At 36.4% G+C, this 12,898-nt stretch overlaps 1 protein-coding gene across 1 annotated transcript; it reads right to left on the bottom strand.

The window, feature by feature from the left end:
* Positions 1 to 2,160: 2,160 nt before the first annotated feature.
* On the bottom strand, positions 2,161 to 11,809 carry LOC116164496 (DNA replication licensing factor Mcm6). The gene is made up of 7 exons (XM_031478683.1): positions 11,570 to 11,809; positions 11,112 to 11,520; positions 10,867 to 11,058; positions 9,748 to 10,254; positions 2,599 to 3,544; positions 2,412 to 2,551; positions 2,161 to 2,361 (listed from the first exon to the last, which is right to left on the bottom strand). The coding sequence occupies exons 1-7, from the start codon at positions 11,659 to 11,661 to the stop codon at positions 2,257 to 2,259; spliced, it is 2,391 nt and encodes a 796-aa protein (XP_031334543.1). The 5' UTR covers positions 11,662 to 11,809; the 3' UTR covers positions 2,161 to 2,256.
* Positions 11,810 to 12,898: the final 1,089 nt, after the last annotated feature.

Below are 12,898 nucleotides of genomic sequence, written 5' to 3'. Positions count from 1 at the left end.
AATGTTGAAAAGGCCATAAGTTGTAAAACTGTGTAATCAGTTTTCAACCATGTCGTGAATACGAAAAATGTATACCGATTTGTTTATGCAACTTTATCGACTCTGAAGTAGTCATTGTAATCAAAGTAAAAAGATGCGGGTTTTATTTTTCCAATTTTCCGTCTTTATTATGCAAAAAATTGAAAACTAATACGGTTGATTGACGTAAAAAAAATTTTTCTACAAAAAACCTTAATACATTTTTGCTCTAAAATAATTTGTTGAATTTTACATTGAAATCCCTATGATGCGTTCCGCAAGTCACCACCCTGTATGTATTTTCAACCCTTAATATATGATAAGCAATCAAAGATAGGTATACTATGAATCAATGAATGCCAACGCAACCAAGATGCGCAACTTTAAATGGTTGATATGGCTAAACGGTTAAAGATAGATATATGCCGTCGCGGATTTTTTTGTAGTACATTTAATCGTCTCCAATTTTTGTTCTACAAAATTTTGGGTATCCCAATTGATATCTGCAGCGTTTTCATTTCAAGTGCGCGCGACTATTATAAGTACCAACAACAGAATACAGTATTGAAATCTTCTGTGCAAACGCAATTCGTGTAGCTGGATAGCGTAATATTCGCTATAAAACCGATCACATTTGTAAAAGTGGGAGAGCTACAGCTCACCTCTCTCCCGATTGTCACGGAACCACAAATTCCCATATAAGTACTTAAGCATTCTTCCTAATTTTATAATCAAAGCTATAGGTACAGTTAAGCTGTGACATACAGAGTCAAGCTCAAGTAGTAATAGCATCAGTATATCTCCTGGGAGATTTTGTCAACTTACCTCCCAGTAATGAGGTGGCAGAACTGATATATAAAAACAAAAAACGCCTCATTATAGGGCGTGACTTAAATGCTCACAATACTACATGAGGGAGTACTGGCAAGTCATTTCAGAATTAAGTGACTATGTCGGATCATAGACTAATTTCAAAAGGAGCCGTCCAAAAGGGCTAGCGCAACCCCAAAGGTAACGGATCCATCCATCCCTGGTGGTGCAGGGCGCTCGAAAAGCAGAAAACTCAGTTGGCCAAACTGTTCAATAAGGCAAAGAATAGCTGATTGGGAAGCCTATAAGGTAAACCTAAGGCTATACAAGAATATTAGGAGGCGTCAGAGGGGGGGATGGAAGTTTTTGCAGCTCTATAGAATCCACCTCCTCTGCATCCCGCCTAAATAAAATTCTAACAAAAGGTTCATATGTTATAACCCAACTAGCATCAAATGAGAGGATGACTGGGCGGTTGCAAATCAGATGGTGGATGTGGATTGGATGGCATAATACCACTCCTGCGATGGGGACTGGATGTTATTGTTACCTACCTAGTGAGAATATATGCGGACTGTATCGCTTTCAGAGGCATGCCTAAACAATGGAGAGATAAAAATTCACTTTATCCTCAAACCTGGCAAAGGTGATTACTCTACACCTAAAGCATAGCATACTCGCCAGGAAGATCCACAGTCAGCCCTACAGTGCGTCACAGAGAGGATTGGGAGATCGATGAACTATAAACAGTCCACACTGGGAGTATTCATAGATATAGAAGGGGCTTTTGACAAAGCAACCTTCGAAACAATAGAAATAGCTTTACGCCACCACTGCGCAACAAAAGTCGTGCGAGGCTAGATTGCGCAGCTACTGAATCTCAGACCAGTGCACAACAGCGTTGGTGACGAAACTCTTAAGAGCACAGTAGTGAGAGGACGCCCCCGGGTGGGGTGCTATCACCACTTCATTGGAACTTAATTGTAAAAAGCCTTATTTGTCAACTCAATGATAGTGGCTACTGGGATATGAGGATGATATATCCATACTTATAACTGGCAAATTTGAGGCTACTTTATGCAGACTGAAGCAATCTGCTCTTAGAGCAGCTGATGAATGGTGTAGAGAACACTCCTTGTCCATCAACCCGACAAAAAGGGAGCTAGTCCTCTTCACAAGAAAAAGAAAGACAGACCGTCTTCGAACTTCCCCGCTATATTCCAAGAACACCTCCAATTTTTAGAGTCGCAACCACAAAAATGCCTCGCTTGTAACATTGCACTCTTTCCAATTAGTGTAGAGTTCACTGGTCAGTAGTAAGTTAACAACAGATTTCTACAAAATATCTACTGTTATTATTAAAAGTAAAATAAACTAAAATACTTATTCTTAAATCTAACAATATCAAGAAAAAGGTTTTTTCTACATTTAACGATCAACAACATAGTTCGGATGTACTACCAATATAGGATTCTCTTCCTCTCGATTGGCTCTACTTAATCCCCCAGTAGTTAAAGGAATTAAAATTTCATCCTAAAATTTCACCCATATGGTACAAACCTATGTTTAAACTATCTACTTACATGATAAGTCAGTCTATCAATAACTTTTGCAATCATCTCCTGTTTTTCAACCAATTCACCATCCGATTCTATTTGGTCACCTATTAACTCCAAATACCAACTAATAACACCTGTACGTGTTACGCCCCCCGTTTTACCCTCTGCAAAATTTGTGAATGAGTACAGGAAATCAAATATTCGCAGTTACCTTCTTCTAACTTTGCATCTACGCGCCTTATATGAGTAATAATCATATCACTTAGCCTTTTGTATTCGCCAAACGTGAGTACTAATTTTTTCTTGGTAGGCTGTTCTGCTTCTGGAGTGTCCGCTTGATTTTTCGCTTCTCCGTTTGTACCTTCAACATTTCCATCTTCTTCAAAGTGAATATCTGGCTGTTCTACACGTATTATCGATTTATTTAGTAAACGATATGCCTCTTTTACATGTTTAACTTGTACTTCATCTGCAATTTCTATACGTGCCATAGCTTCTGATAAACGGATCATACTTTCCAATTGCCTAACTGTGATTCGCCAGGTAGCTTGACCCGCAGCCGTACTATCACGAGCTCTCAATGTGCAGTAATATTTTCCTAGCAATTCCGCGGCCTCCTCATTAATCACAGGTTTGAATTTACGTGCTAATGTAATGTATTGCAATACTTCCTCTTTTGAGTAAATCTTCTCAATAACATCCTCGTTATGACTATGCAAGTCAACAATTTTTCTTGCAATGGCGTAATCGACAACTTCGTTACATTCGTCTACCAAAATAAAGAACAAATCGAAACGCGACATAATAGGGGCAGTTAACGCTACGTTCTGCTGCAAAGATTTTGCTCTGTCGTAACGGCCATCTATCGGATTTAAAGCAGCAAGAATTGAAGTTCTTGCTTTTAATGTTGCGCGAACACCAGCCTTTGCTATGGAAATTGTTTGCTGTTCCATTGCTTCGTGAATAGCTACCTGATCACTTAGATCCATCTTGTCAAATTCGTCTATACAGCAAATCCCATTGTCGGCTAACATTAGGGCTCCCGCTTCTATGACAAAATCAGCTGACTCTTGATCTTTTACGACTCCTGCTGTTAAGCCCGCCGCGGTGGACGCTTTCCCTGATGTGTAGATTGCTCTTGGAGCAAACTCGGCCACCTAAAATAATAATAATGATAATCTTTAATTTTGGGTCTAACTGTATAACAAATTTAAAATAAATCAACCTAGGCGAGGTTCAACACATTGAAACATTGTTGTGCACCGACATCTATTTGAATTACATATGACGATGGTGGTTCAATAGAGGCATATGTAAAATGTGATCTACAAAGTGTAGAAGTTGAGAGGTACAGGTCTTGAAGTGGATGACGAATGGAAACGACGCAGCACTTAAGCATACAGACTTGGCCACATTAGCTATTTACGTTATAGGTCCCGTAGGTTACTTGTAACAGTACGAGTTAGACATTATGGACGAGGCGACGTCAGGAGCCGAGTCAAGAATGTCTTAAACGAGTACTGTTACAAGTACTACCGGACGTATATTGTAACGTATTTTATTTCATACTGTAACGGCCAGTTGCACAAAAAAAATCCAGGATTATTGTTTAATCCGGTATTAAGACATTTGATTGGCTTTATATTGCAGTAGGCAGCCAATTAAATGTCAAAATTCTTGTTTAAACTCAGATTTGGCAAATAATCTAGGATTTCGATTATAATTCGCTTTCCTGCAACCGGCCGTAAGTCTGTTCATTTCAAAGTTTACAAAATTTCATTATATTGTAAAAATCGCATTACCTTGTTTCTGTGGCAACGGCCGTTGCTATAGTTTGTAGTTTATTACATTGAATTTTTTTCACTAAAAATAAAAATGGACGCTAAAAACGTTGTGGGATGTTCCACTGTTCCCGATACAATCCTGTCGAAATCTCATGAAGCAACCGAAAAGTTGGTTCCTAAGAAGTCGGCCGCAAGGTATGAAAAAGAGTACTAAGTGTTTTGCCAATGGAGAAACGAACATGGGGCGAAACAAGTAGAGGAAAAAGTCATGTTGGCATACTTTTTGGATGCAGTAAGTTTTTGAATTGAGGTTTTTCTGCCTGGGTTTCGGTGTTAAAGCGTCATGGGGCATGCAAAAGCTCATCGACGGCAGAAAAATACATCGGTAGAAGGAAAAGTTAAGATTGCCCATATGATACAACTGATACAAGGCGGTGAAAATTTCATTGAAATTCTACAGCAGAAGGAATCAAACATTACTAACTCGACATCCAGTAATAACCCAGGCGTTAGTGTTGAGGGTAATACATATTGTTTCATTACAATCAATGTTAATGTTTGAAATAAAGAATTACAGCCAAATTTATGTTGGGGTTTTTAATTAAATGTGTGAAGATGTCAAATTTGATGTATACAAATAACAGTCCGTTACCGTCTCTGATGCTGTAATAACTCACCTACCTGACTCAAATTGATAGTGTAATCGAACATCTACCGGACAGTATGAAATAAATTAATTTCAGAGACTTATTGATTGTAGAACGAATTTGGAAACAAACAGTAGTTCTGATCTGTTTACATTAGTACAGTACTCTTTATAATTCGGCACAGCGCCAGTCCAGCACTCCAGCGTATTTTGACGAGCGTGGTAGGGGATTCAATTTGAGGCACGTTATTGGGCGCGTTCATAAGACACAACTGTTCTGGAACAGTTACTGATACGTCTTACAATTAGGTCGCTACTTTTACGCTCTTTACGGAGCAGTCGGCCATTTTTAGTAGCGCTACATACGTCAAAGTAGGGAACGTGACATAAGACCCCCAACTGTTACCGATACGCTACGAGGTAGCGTAGCGGTAACTGTTGTGTCTTATGAACGAGCCCATTGAAACGATTAAAAACAAAATTGCAGTGTCTATTGTGACTATTTAGTGTCAAAGTAAATTTAAGATATATACCTACAGTAAAACTGTACTGTAAGGCCGGATGTCCACCGCATCGGGCCGACGAAGATCGGTACGATTTGAATCGCGCACCTGCATTTCTACTGAAGCCTGTCAACAGACTCGACTATTGTCGGGACCGATCGAAATCACAACCGACTATTTTAGCCCGTTGTCGTCAGTCGTGACAGTTTTTTTTTTTTTCTGTTGACAGGCTTCAGTAGAAATGCAGGTGCGCGATTCAAATCGTACCGATCTTCGTCGGCCCGATGCGGTGGACATCCGGCCTAAATGTGTCAATGAATGATATTCTTGTCTTAAACGACTTTACAAAATAGTGTTATGTCTTTTATAGTTAAAAAGCAAAAGAAGATTGTTAGGTTTTTTTATTGCAATAGAATAAGGAGGCGGAATAATTATTTATGCTGTTTACAGGGTAATTCATTAGGATTGGTACATACAATAATATGCTACAGATTTGTTCATTTTAAGCAGAAAGTTCCTAAATCATGTGCTCAATTCTCAAATGTAACTGAAATTGAGATACAGCCAGTTAAATCATAAACTGTCAAGTGACGAAATACCTGAACCAAACCTTTGCGGAACAGTGATTGGTCATGGGGCTCCTATCATTTGACTAGCTTGGTCACTAGACCTTAATCTGTTAAGATTACAGAATGTGGGGATGACTAAAAAGCGATGTTTATCAAGTAACAGTACATACGCGTGATGCCCTAATCGCTCGTATTACGGCCAGTGCTGAACGAATTAAAGCCCATCAGGATAAATCATGCAGTACAGTGCGTAACATCTTCAAGAGATCCAAGCCAAGTGCATTGAATTAGGTGGTGGGACATTCGAACCCTTCCTTTAAGGTTGTTGTATACGTTTAAACCGCCTATGCGAAATAATGTATTCTTTGTTCAATTCCAGAGCAAAAATGAATCATTGAAAGTCCATGAAATTTGGCACACTGGTTAAGGACGATGTATATGAGTGAACTATGTTTACATAATTTGAAAAAAATAGAAACTTTACTCAAAAAATTACTTTGAAATTTATGAAATCATAAGTAATAAATAGGTGTAAAACAAAAATTGAAAATAGCTATTTTCACACATAATGACATACATGTGCGTCAGATATACTATTTTTGCCAATAATTGTCAATAAAATTTTAATAAAAAACTATGTGGAATTGAATTTCATTTAAAATCTCCGCCCCTCACCTAGGCCCGTCCATTGCACTCACTTCGGTCAATTAATAGGTACACTAATTTTGTAATATTAAAAGGAACCACAAATGTTTAAATTCACATTTGTGGTTCCTTTTAATATTTCAAAGAATCTCAACGAACCAAAAAATGGAGAACTTCATTACATATACTAATTTTGTAGTATATAAACAATAGATTCTACGGATACCTAAAGCCTAAGGGCATTTATTATGATGATTGCAATAAATAATAAATAGCCAAAATGGACATGAATTTTAACTATACCTATAACCACATAATACTATACATATCTGTTGGAATATAATTCTTAGACCATATAGTACATGGACTGCTAATTGTAACTAAAATATGGTCAAGGACATCGCCTGGGTATGTGAGTTTCAGGGTAAACGAATCTGTCCGAAGCTGTCCGATTAGAAACGATTTGACACTGTCAACCTATAAATTCACAAACGTCAATTAATTAATCGCCTAGGTATGCCAAAAAAGCAAACCTCTTCTTATTTGTGGACGTATAGAAGATTATCAAGAGTATTTAAGGCTTCCCGTACTACACGGTTACTATAAAAGCTACTCTTTACGCGATCCGAGTGGTGTTTACACGACTTTAGTTTACCCTGAGATTCACATACCCAAGACTACGGTGCCCTCTATCCGTGACCACCCATTTTGTATTGAAAGCATAGGGCTAATAGCAGTCCATGTACTATATGGTCTAAGATATAATTATAATCAAGTTTGATATTCATACAGCGCCAGCTTAGTATATAAGTAATTTTGAAAGATGTCGAAAATTTAATTAAAGAAATGTGTCATTGTAAGTTTGTATTAAAACTGATTTTGTGTGTTGACTGATTAAAAACTTTCATCGAACTCATTCTGCTAATATTCTCACAATATCTACTTACACATTTGTGCTATAGGTATTCTATATCTATAACATAAAAAGTATCCGAGCATATAGTCATCATACATCCTAGGGATGTAACGGAGTTTCGGTTCTGATTCCGAAAGAGCGGAACTTCAGATTGATTTTGCACTTTCGATTCCGATTTTTCCTGTTTATGAGAGCAATTAATGACAGATCACTATTTGCTAATTACTTAATTGTTTTGCAATTCGGGCTTTACGCGGAAAACAACTTAAATGTTGAACAAATTTATAACGACCATCAGCATTTATGGCAAAATGTAATGCTTCCCGTATTAACCGTATTCTATAAAAAATGTATTCTTCCTGAATTAATTGATGCCCGAGTTCCCAGAGCAATGAAGATTAGGGATCTTACATTGGAAAAATAATTTAAAATGAAATTTATATTTTTTAACATTGTGAACCCTTAAAAACTTTCTTATTTGTGATCATTAATGCAATGATAGTAATCAATTATACTTTGTTCACTATCGCTTTCTTTAAAAAATTTCAATTTTGGGGCGAGGAAGAAGACCAAAAAACTAAAAGGAAATAAGCTCAATAAGTTAAATAATTCATAAAATATCACCATTGCTTGGGGACTCGAATATAATCATTTTTTGAGTAATAAAAGAAACTCTGTGCGTGTTCATGGAAAGGACCTACATTTCAAGATCGAATTGTACTTGTCAATACCTTACAATAAAGGAATGTGAGCATAACATGCAAAGGTTGCATAGAGGTAAACCGGTCTCCTTTATTTATTAATTATCCACACTTTATCTCTCTTACTGTGTCTCTCTAAGGTGGAGTTTATGAGCTTTGCTAATAACTGCTACAATATCGCCACCTAGCGGAATACAGTTGTCCCTACTAGGTATACAACAACTTTAAAAGTCCGAATTTCGATATTTTATGTACACATTTAGATAAATCAGTTTATACATTAACAGGCTGTATCTAAGTTACCTTTGAGAATTGAGCACATGTTTATAAGAACATTTCTGCTTCAAATAAAGAAATCGATAACATATTAACATTTATGTACCATTCCTCATGAAACACCCTGTATACTGCAAGTTGAAGGTGATGCTTTTTTTAAGTTTGATACTGCCCTGGGTACTGCACTATAAAAATATATATAATTTTTGATTGTAAAATACCTCTTATTAGCTGTTTTGGTACAATAAAATACTTGTTTTGTGTATTTTAAGTGTTTTTATTCATGTCTAAGCAACAAAATTTACTTCTTAATTCGTGTACAAAGTTTATCACAGTGCAGATTAAACTTTCGGCGATGGTCAACAAAACAATCCAGCAAGTTAACAAATGGCATGTTACTTACTACAAGTGTCCTAAAACTGAGACACATAATTGAAGTCTTAAGATTGATCGACTTATAAAAACAAGAAGGGGGTACTGTAACGGTACTTGCCAATATGGTACCAAATTTTTTTGATTTTGCATGTATGGTGGGAAAGTAGTCTGAAATACACTACTGACTTTTTAATTGCGTTGGAAGCTTAAAGCGCTGTGGAGCGGTGATGTATGACGTGCTTGTCTAAGGTTACAGGAACATTTTTCTTTATGCAGTATTCACCGTTAGATATTTGGTTTTGCGCTACATTGAACTGTTTTTTGATTGGTGGAAAAAGAATAAAGAGGTATCGGTTTAGAAACGTGAAGGACTTGGGAAATAATTGATCCCGGAGATCAGTCGCACTGGTACATTAGCGAAGTTAAGCAAAGCACCTGTAAATATTAGCGCTGGGCCATTATTTTTTGTGCGACACTTGAATAGCGTGGAGTGTTATTTTTCTTCGCTCATTCAGAAATTCTCGCGGAACCAAATAAATTTCAAATCAAAAAAGTATTTGAAGAAACTCAAGAGAGCTGGATATAGAGTAAAAGTAGGATACAAAAAGATTCTAATTAATAAAGCTGAACCAACCGAATAGTCATCGTGTAATTTTGACTTAGCAGTTAAAAAAAGGTGGTACAAAATTTAGTACCTGCCATACATTCACCAATGTGCCTAAGAAATTAGTAGGGCTGTCCAGTTAATAGACTCGCGCTAAAGTGCTTGCACTCTTTTTAGAGAACTGCAAAATTCCAAAGTACCACTAAAAGTAATTTGAAAGCTAATTTACATGTACTAACACAATCTAATATAATAGATACCTACTATTCTGCTTTGGAGAATCTCTAATTGATTTCTGAGTAACTTACCTAAGTTTTATATAAAAAAAAATCAATACAAACCTGCTTTAAGAACTGAGATTTAGCAGTGCTGGGATCTCCGACAATGCACACATTAATATCCCCTCTTAATGAAGTTCCCTCCATTGTGGTTTTTGAAACACCACCAAACAACATGAGCAATATTCCACATTTAACTTCATCATTTCCGTGAATACTGGGGAACAGGCTGTTGATTAAATTGCGGTACAAATTCTTGTCTTTGGATTTTTCGTACATGTCATCCCATTCGCTCTCTGTTAACTGCTGCTTCATCATTTCCGGCGTTAAGGTATCGGAAGGCAAGTCGAGACTACCAAAACGTAGACCAAGACTTTGTACGCTGCACGCAACAAATGACATTCTGTAACTTAGGTCACGTACTCCTAGTGCCTTTAAACCCCTAACACCTTCAGGTTCATCACCTCGCTTATGACGTGAACCAATTTGAGCTCTTGTTCCTGGTAATGTTAAACTCCCGACATCAGGAACCACTATTAACACACCAGTGAAGTCGTATCGGTCACCGGCCTAAAAAGTATATTTACTTACTATAACAAACTTTAAATTTAATTGGGTATCGTCAGTCACAGATATAGGTACACATAAAACAGATTGCAGTGCACTTCATGGGCAACACAATTTAACTGCCAGATTCCAAGGACCCCAGATCTTACTTATTTTTTGATGGACAAAACATGTACAATAGAATAGTATTAGTGCCCACAATGACCCCTAACTTGACAAGTACCAGGTGGTACAAGTACGTACAAATTGTACCCACTTTATTTACAGTCTGAGTACTGATTCTTACATATGTTGTAGGGAATATTGTAAAGAATTAGAAATGAATACTGCCAGATACCTACTATCGGCAGTATCAGTATCTACTACCTGAGAATTGGCAGTCGACCCAAGCTAGGGGGTATGTGTACGCTCATTGTACACACTAAAACACTATCAGAAAATAAGTAAGGTGTGGGAGCCCTGGGTAATTAAACGTTACACTTGCAAATAATTTTTGCAATAAAACAGTTCATATAGGTACTTTTTGTAGTGTATATAATGGTTGGATGCTCCGCTATTGAGTGTTTTTTATGCATAATATAAATTTGGCCCCTAGGAATAAAGTACATGTCTTACTTGAACAGTTTCAACATTCTCAGCACGCAGTATAACTTCTACACTTCTAGGAATACATCCCCGTGGAAGTTCAGCTTGTGTTTCCTGAATTCGAATTTTTTGAAAGTCAATAAAAACAGACTTATCCACATCTAACAAAAATCTTTTTCGGTTAGCACATACAGGATTTCTGCAAACTGTTGGAAGTGTAAACTAAAACGAGATATTCAAGTTTCAAATGTTCATTCCAAACAATGACTATCTACCCTAAATTGTTGTTCAATGTTCTTCACAACAGTCTGACAATCAAGGCAAACAAACGTTCCCAGTACAAGTTCTGGATGTACAGGATAAGTACGAATGACTTGTCCTGTAATTCGAGTAAGTGTGCCAATTTTATCTGTCTTCATTTCGCGTATCTTAAACCGTGTGGATACGTCAACAAAACTAACATAAAATTCCTTTTCTATACGAGGGCTGCTTCGATCTTTCACAAAATTACACACAGCTTGGCACAGAAAGGGATAAATTCGGAAATATTCTTCTGTAATTGTTGCTGCAAGATTGTGGTTATACTTTTCGATGTCTTTAAAACTGACTACCATTGTTGACAGCTCCTGCACTATTACATCTTTTGCTAAATCGATGTATTTGTATTCCCCATCTTCCTTAAATCTATATAGTATTGTATTAGTTGCATTTCAAATAAGCCATATTCACTTACTCTTCCAAGAAGTCTTGAAACATTTTCTGAGTGCGAATACCAATTTCATCTTTCACTTGAATATGCACTACTTGTGCATTTGCTACATCCATTATTTTAGTCTATACTTCTATAAATTACACAAAAACAACAATTTCGGATCTTATAATTTCTAATACCCAAGCATTAACAATAATTTTGGCGCGCTTTAACACCAAACCTAACCTCACATAACTTTTCTTTCTACGCTACAGCCAACCTTCAAAGTAGCAGTTTAGCCACCCATCTCATGTGATTTTATATACATAGTGGACGAAAAGTTCCAGAACGAAAGTGACTGTATAACGCAGTATTTCGGGTTTCAGCGATCTGCAAATCTGCGCCGTATACGCGTTGCTTATCTTCCAGTCGAAGGTAACTATACTATAGAGTTTTATGGGAGATATGGGAATTTTAACCAATATAATCGTAATTTTTATGTTAACCATATAGTCTGTTTATTTACCTATATCAAAGAGTACCCATACTCTTTGTCTATATATTGTCATTTTAATCTACGGCAAAGACCACGTTTGTGTTATGAACAATAACAATACAATAAGTAGAGGGTGTTCCAAAGTTGTTTGTTTTCGATGTTTTTCGGGGATATTTTGAGAACTAAAACAAGTAGAGTGATGCAGTTTACACTTCTCGGCTTTTCAAAGCTGCGTAGATTAACTATGTCCATTTTGACGTATAACTTCCGCGAACGTGGCAACAGCGCAAAAGTCCAAATAACGCAATAAAAAGTTTTTGCTTTATAACACTTATTTGTAGGAATATCAAAAAAGTAGAAAGAATAAACATTACGTAAAAATAGTCTCTTAGTAAGGGGGTATTTTTATATTTTCCATAGCCTACTTAGTTTTTAAGATATAGCACCAAGTTTATTTTTCCAAATAGAATGTATAATATTTTCTTGCACCAATTTTTTTTTTTATTAAAAAAATACATAGTTATTAGTATATTTAATAAGAAAAAAATTGAGATAAATAGGGAAAACCGTTATTCAGTCTCAAAAATGTGGATTAAAAACAAGTAGGCCGTGGAATATATAATTTATATTTCAGGAAATAAACGTCTCAACATGTTCTAACAATTTGTCGGTTCTGAAGAAGTAACAAGTTCTTCGAAATATTAGCTTTAAATAAATAAATGAGTTGATTTCACTTGTAAATGATTGATCTCCTTATCTGATGAACTTACACCTGAAATTTAAGGAAATGCTCAAAATAACAGCATTTTAATAGAATTTGCCCATTTATCTCAAATCTGACTGAAACCTATGTCTTTGGTTTTCTCAGACTTTAG

The sequence above is a fragment of the Photinus pyralis genome, unplaced genomic scaffold, assembly GCF_008802855.1.
Source record: "Photinus pyralis isolate 1611_PpyrPB1 unplaced genomic scaffold, Ppyr1.3 Ppyr1.4_LG2, whole genome shotgun sequence".
Classification (NCBI taxonomy): Eukaryota; Metazoa; Arthropoda; class Insecta; order Coleoptera; family Lampyridae; genus Photinus; species Photinus pyralis.
The sequence above is the reverse complement of the archived record's forward strand: the minus strand, read 5'-3'. Positions and strand labels throughout refer to the sequence as shown.

Coding starts and splice junctions, on each gene's coding strand:
- LOC116164496 (XM_031478683.1), bottom strand. CDS start 11,661: ATGGATGTAGCAAATGCACAAGTAGTGCATATTCAAGTGAAAGATGAA. Junction 11,521..11,569: donor TTTCAAGACTTCTTGGAAGA/GTAAGTGAATAT, acceptor AATACTATATAG/ATTTAAGGAAGATGGGGAAT. Junction 10,255..10,866: donor AGAATGTTGAAACTGTTCAA/GTAAGACATGTA, acceptor TATACTTTTTAG/GCCGGTGACCGATACGACTT.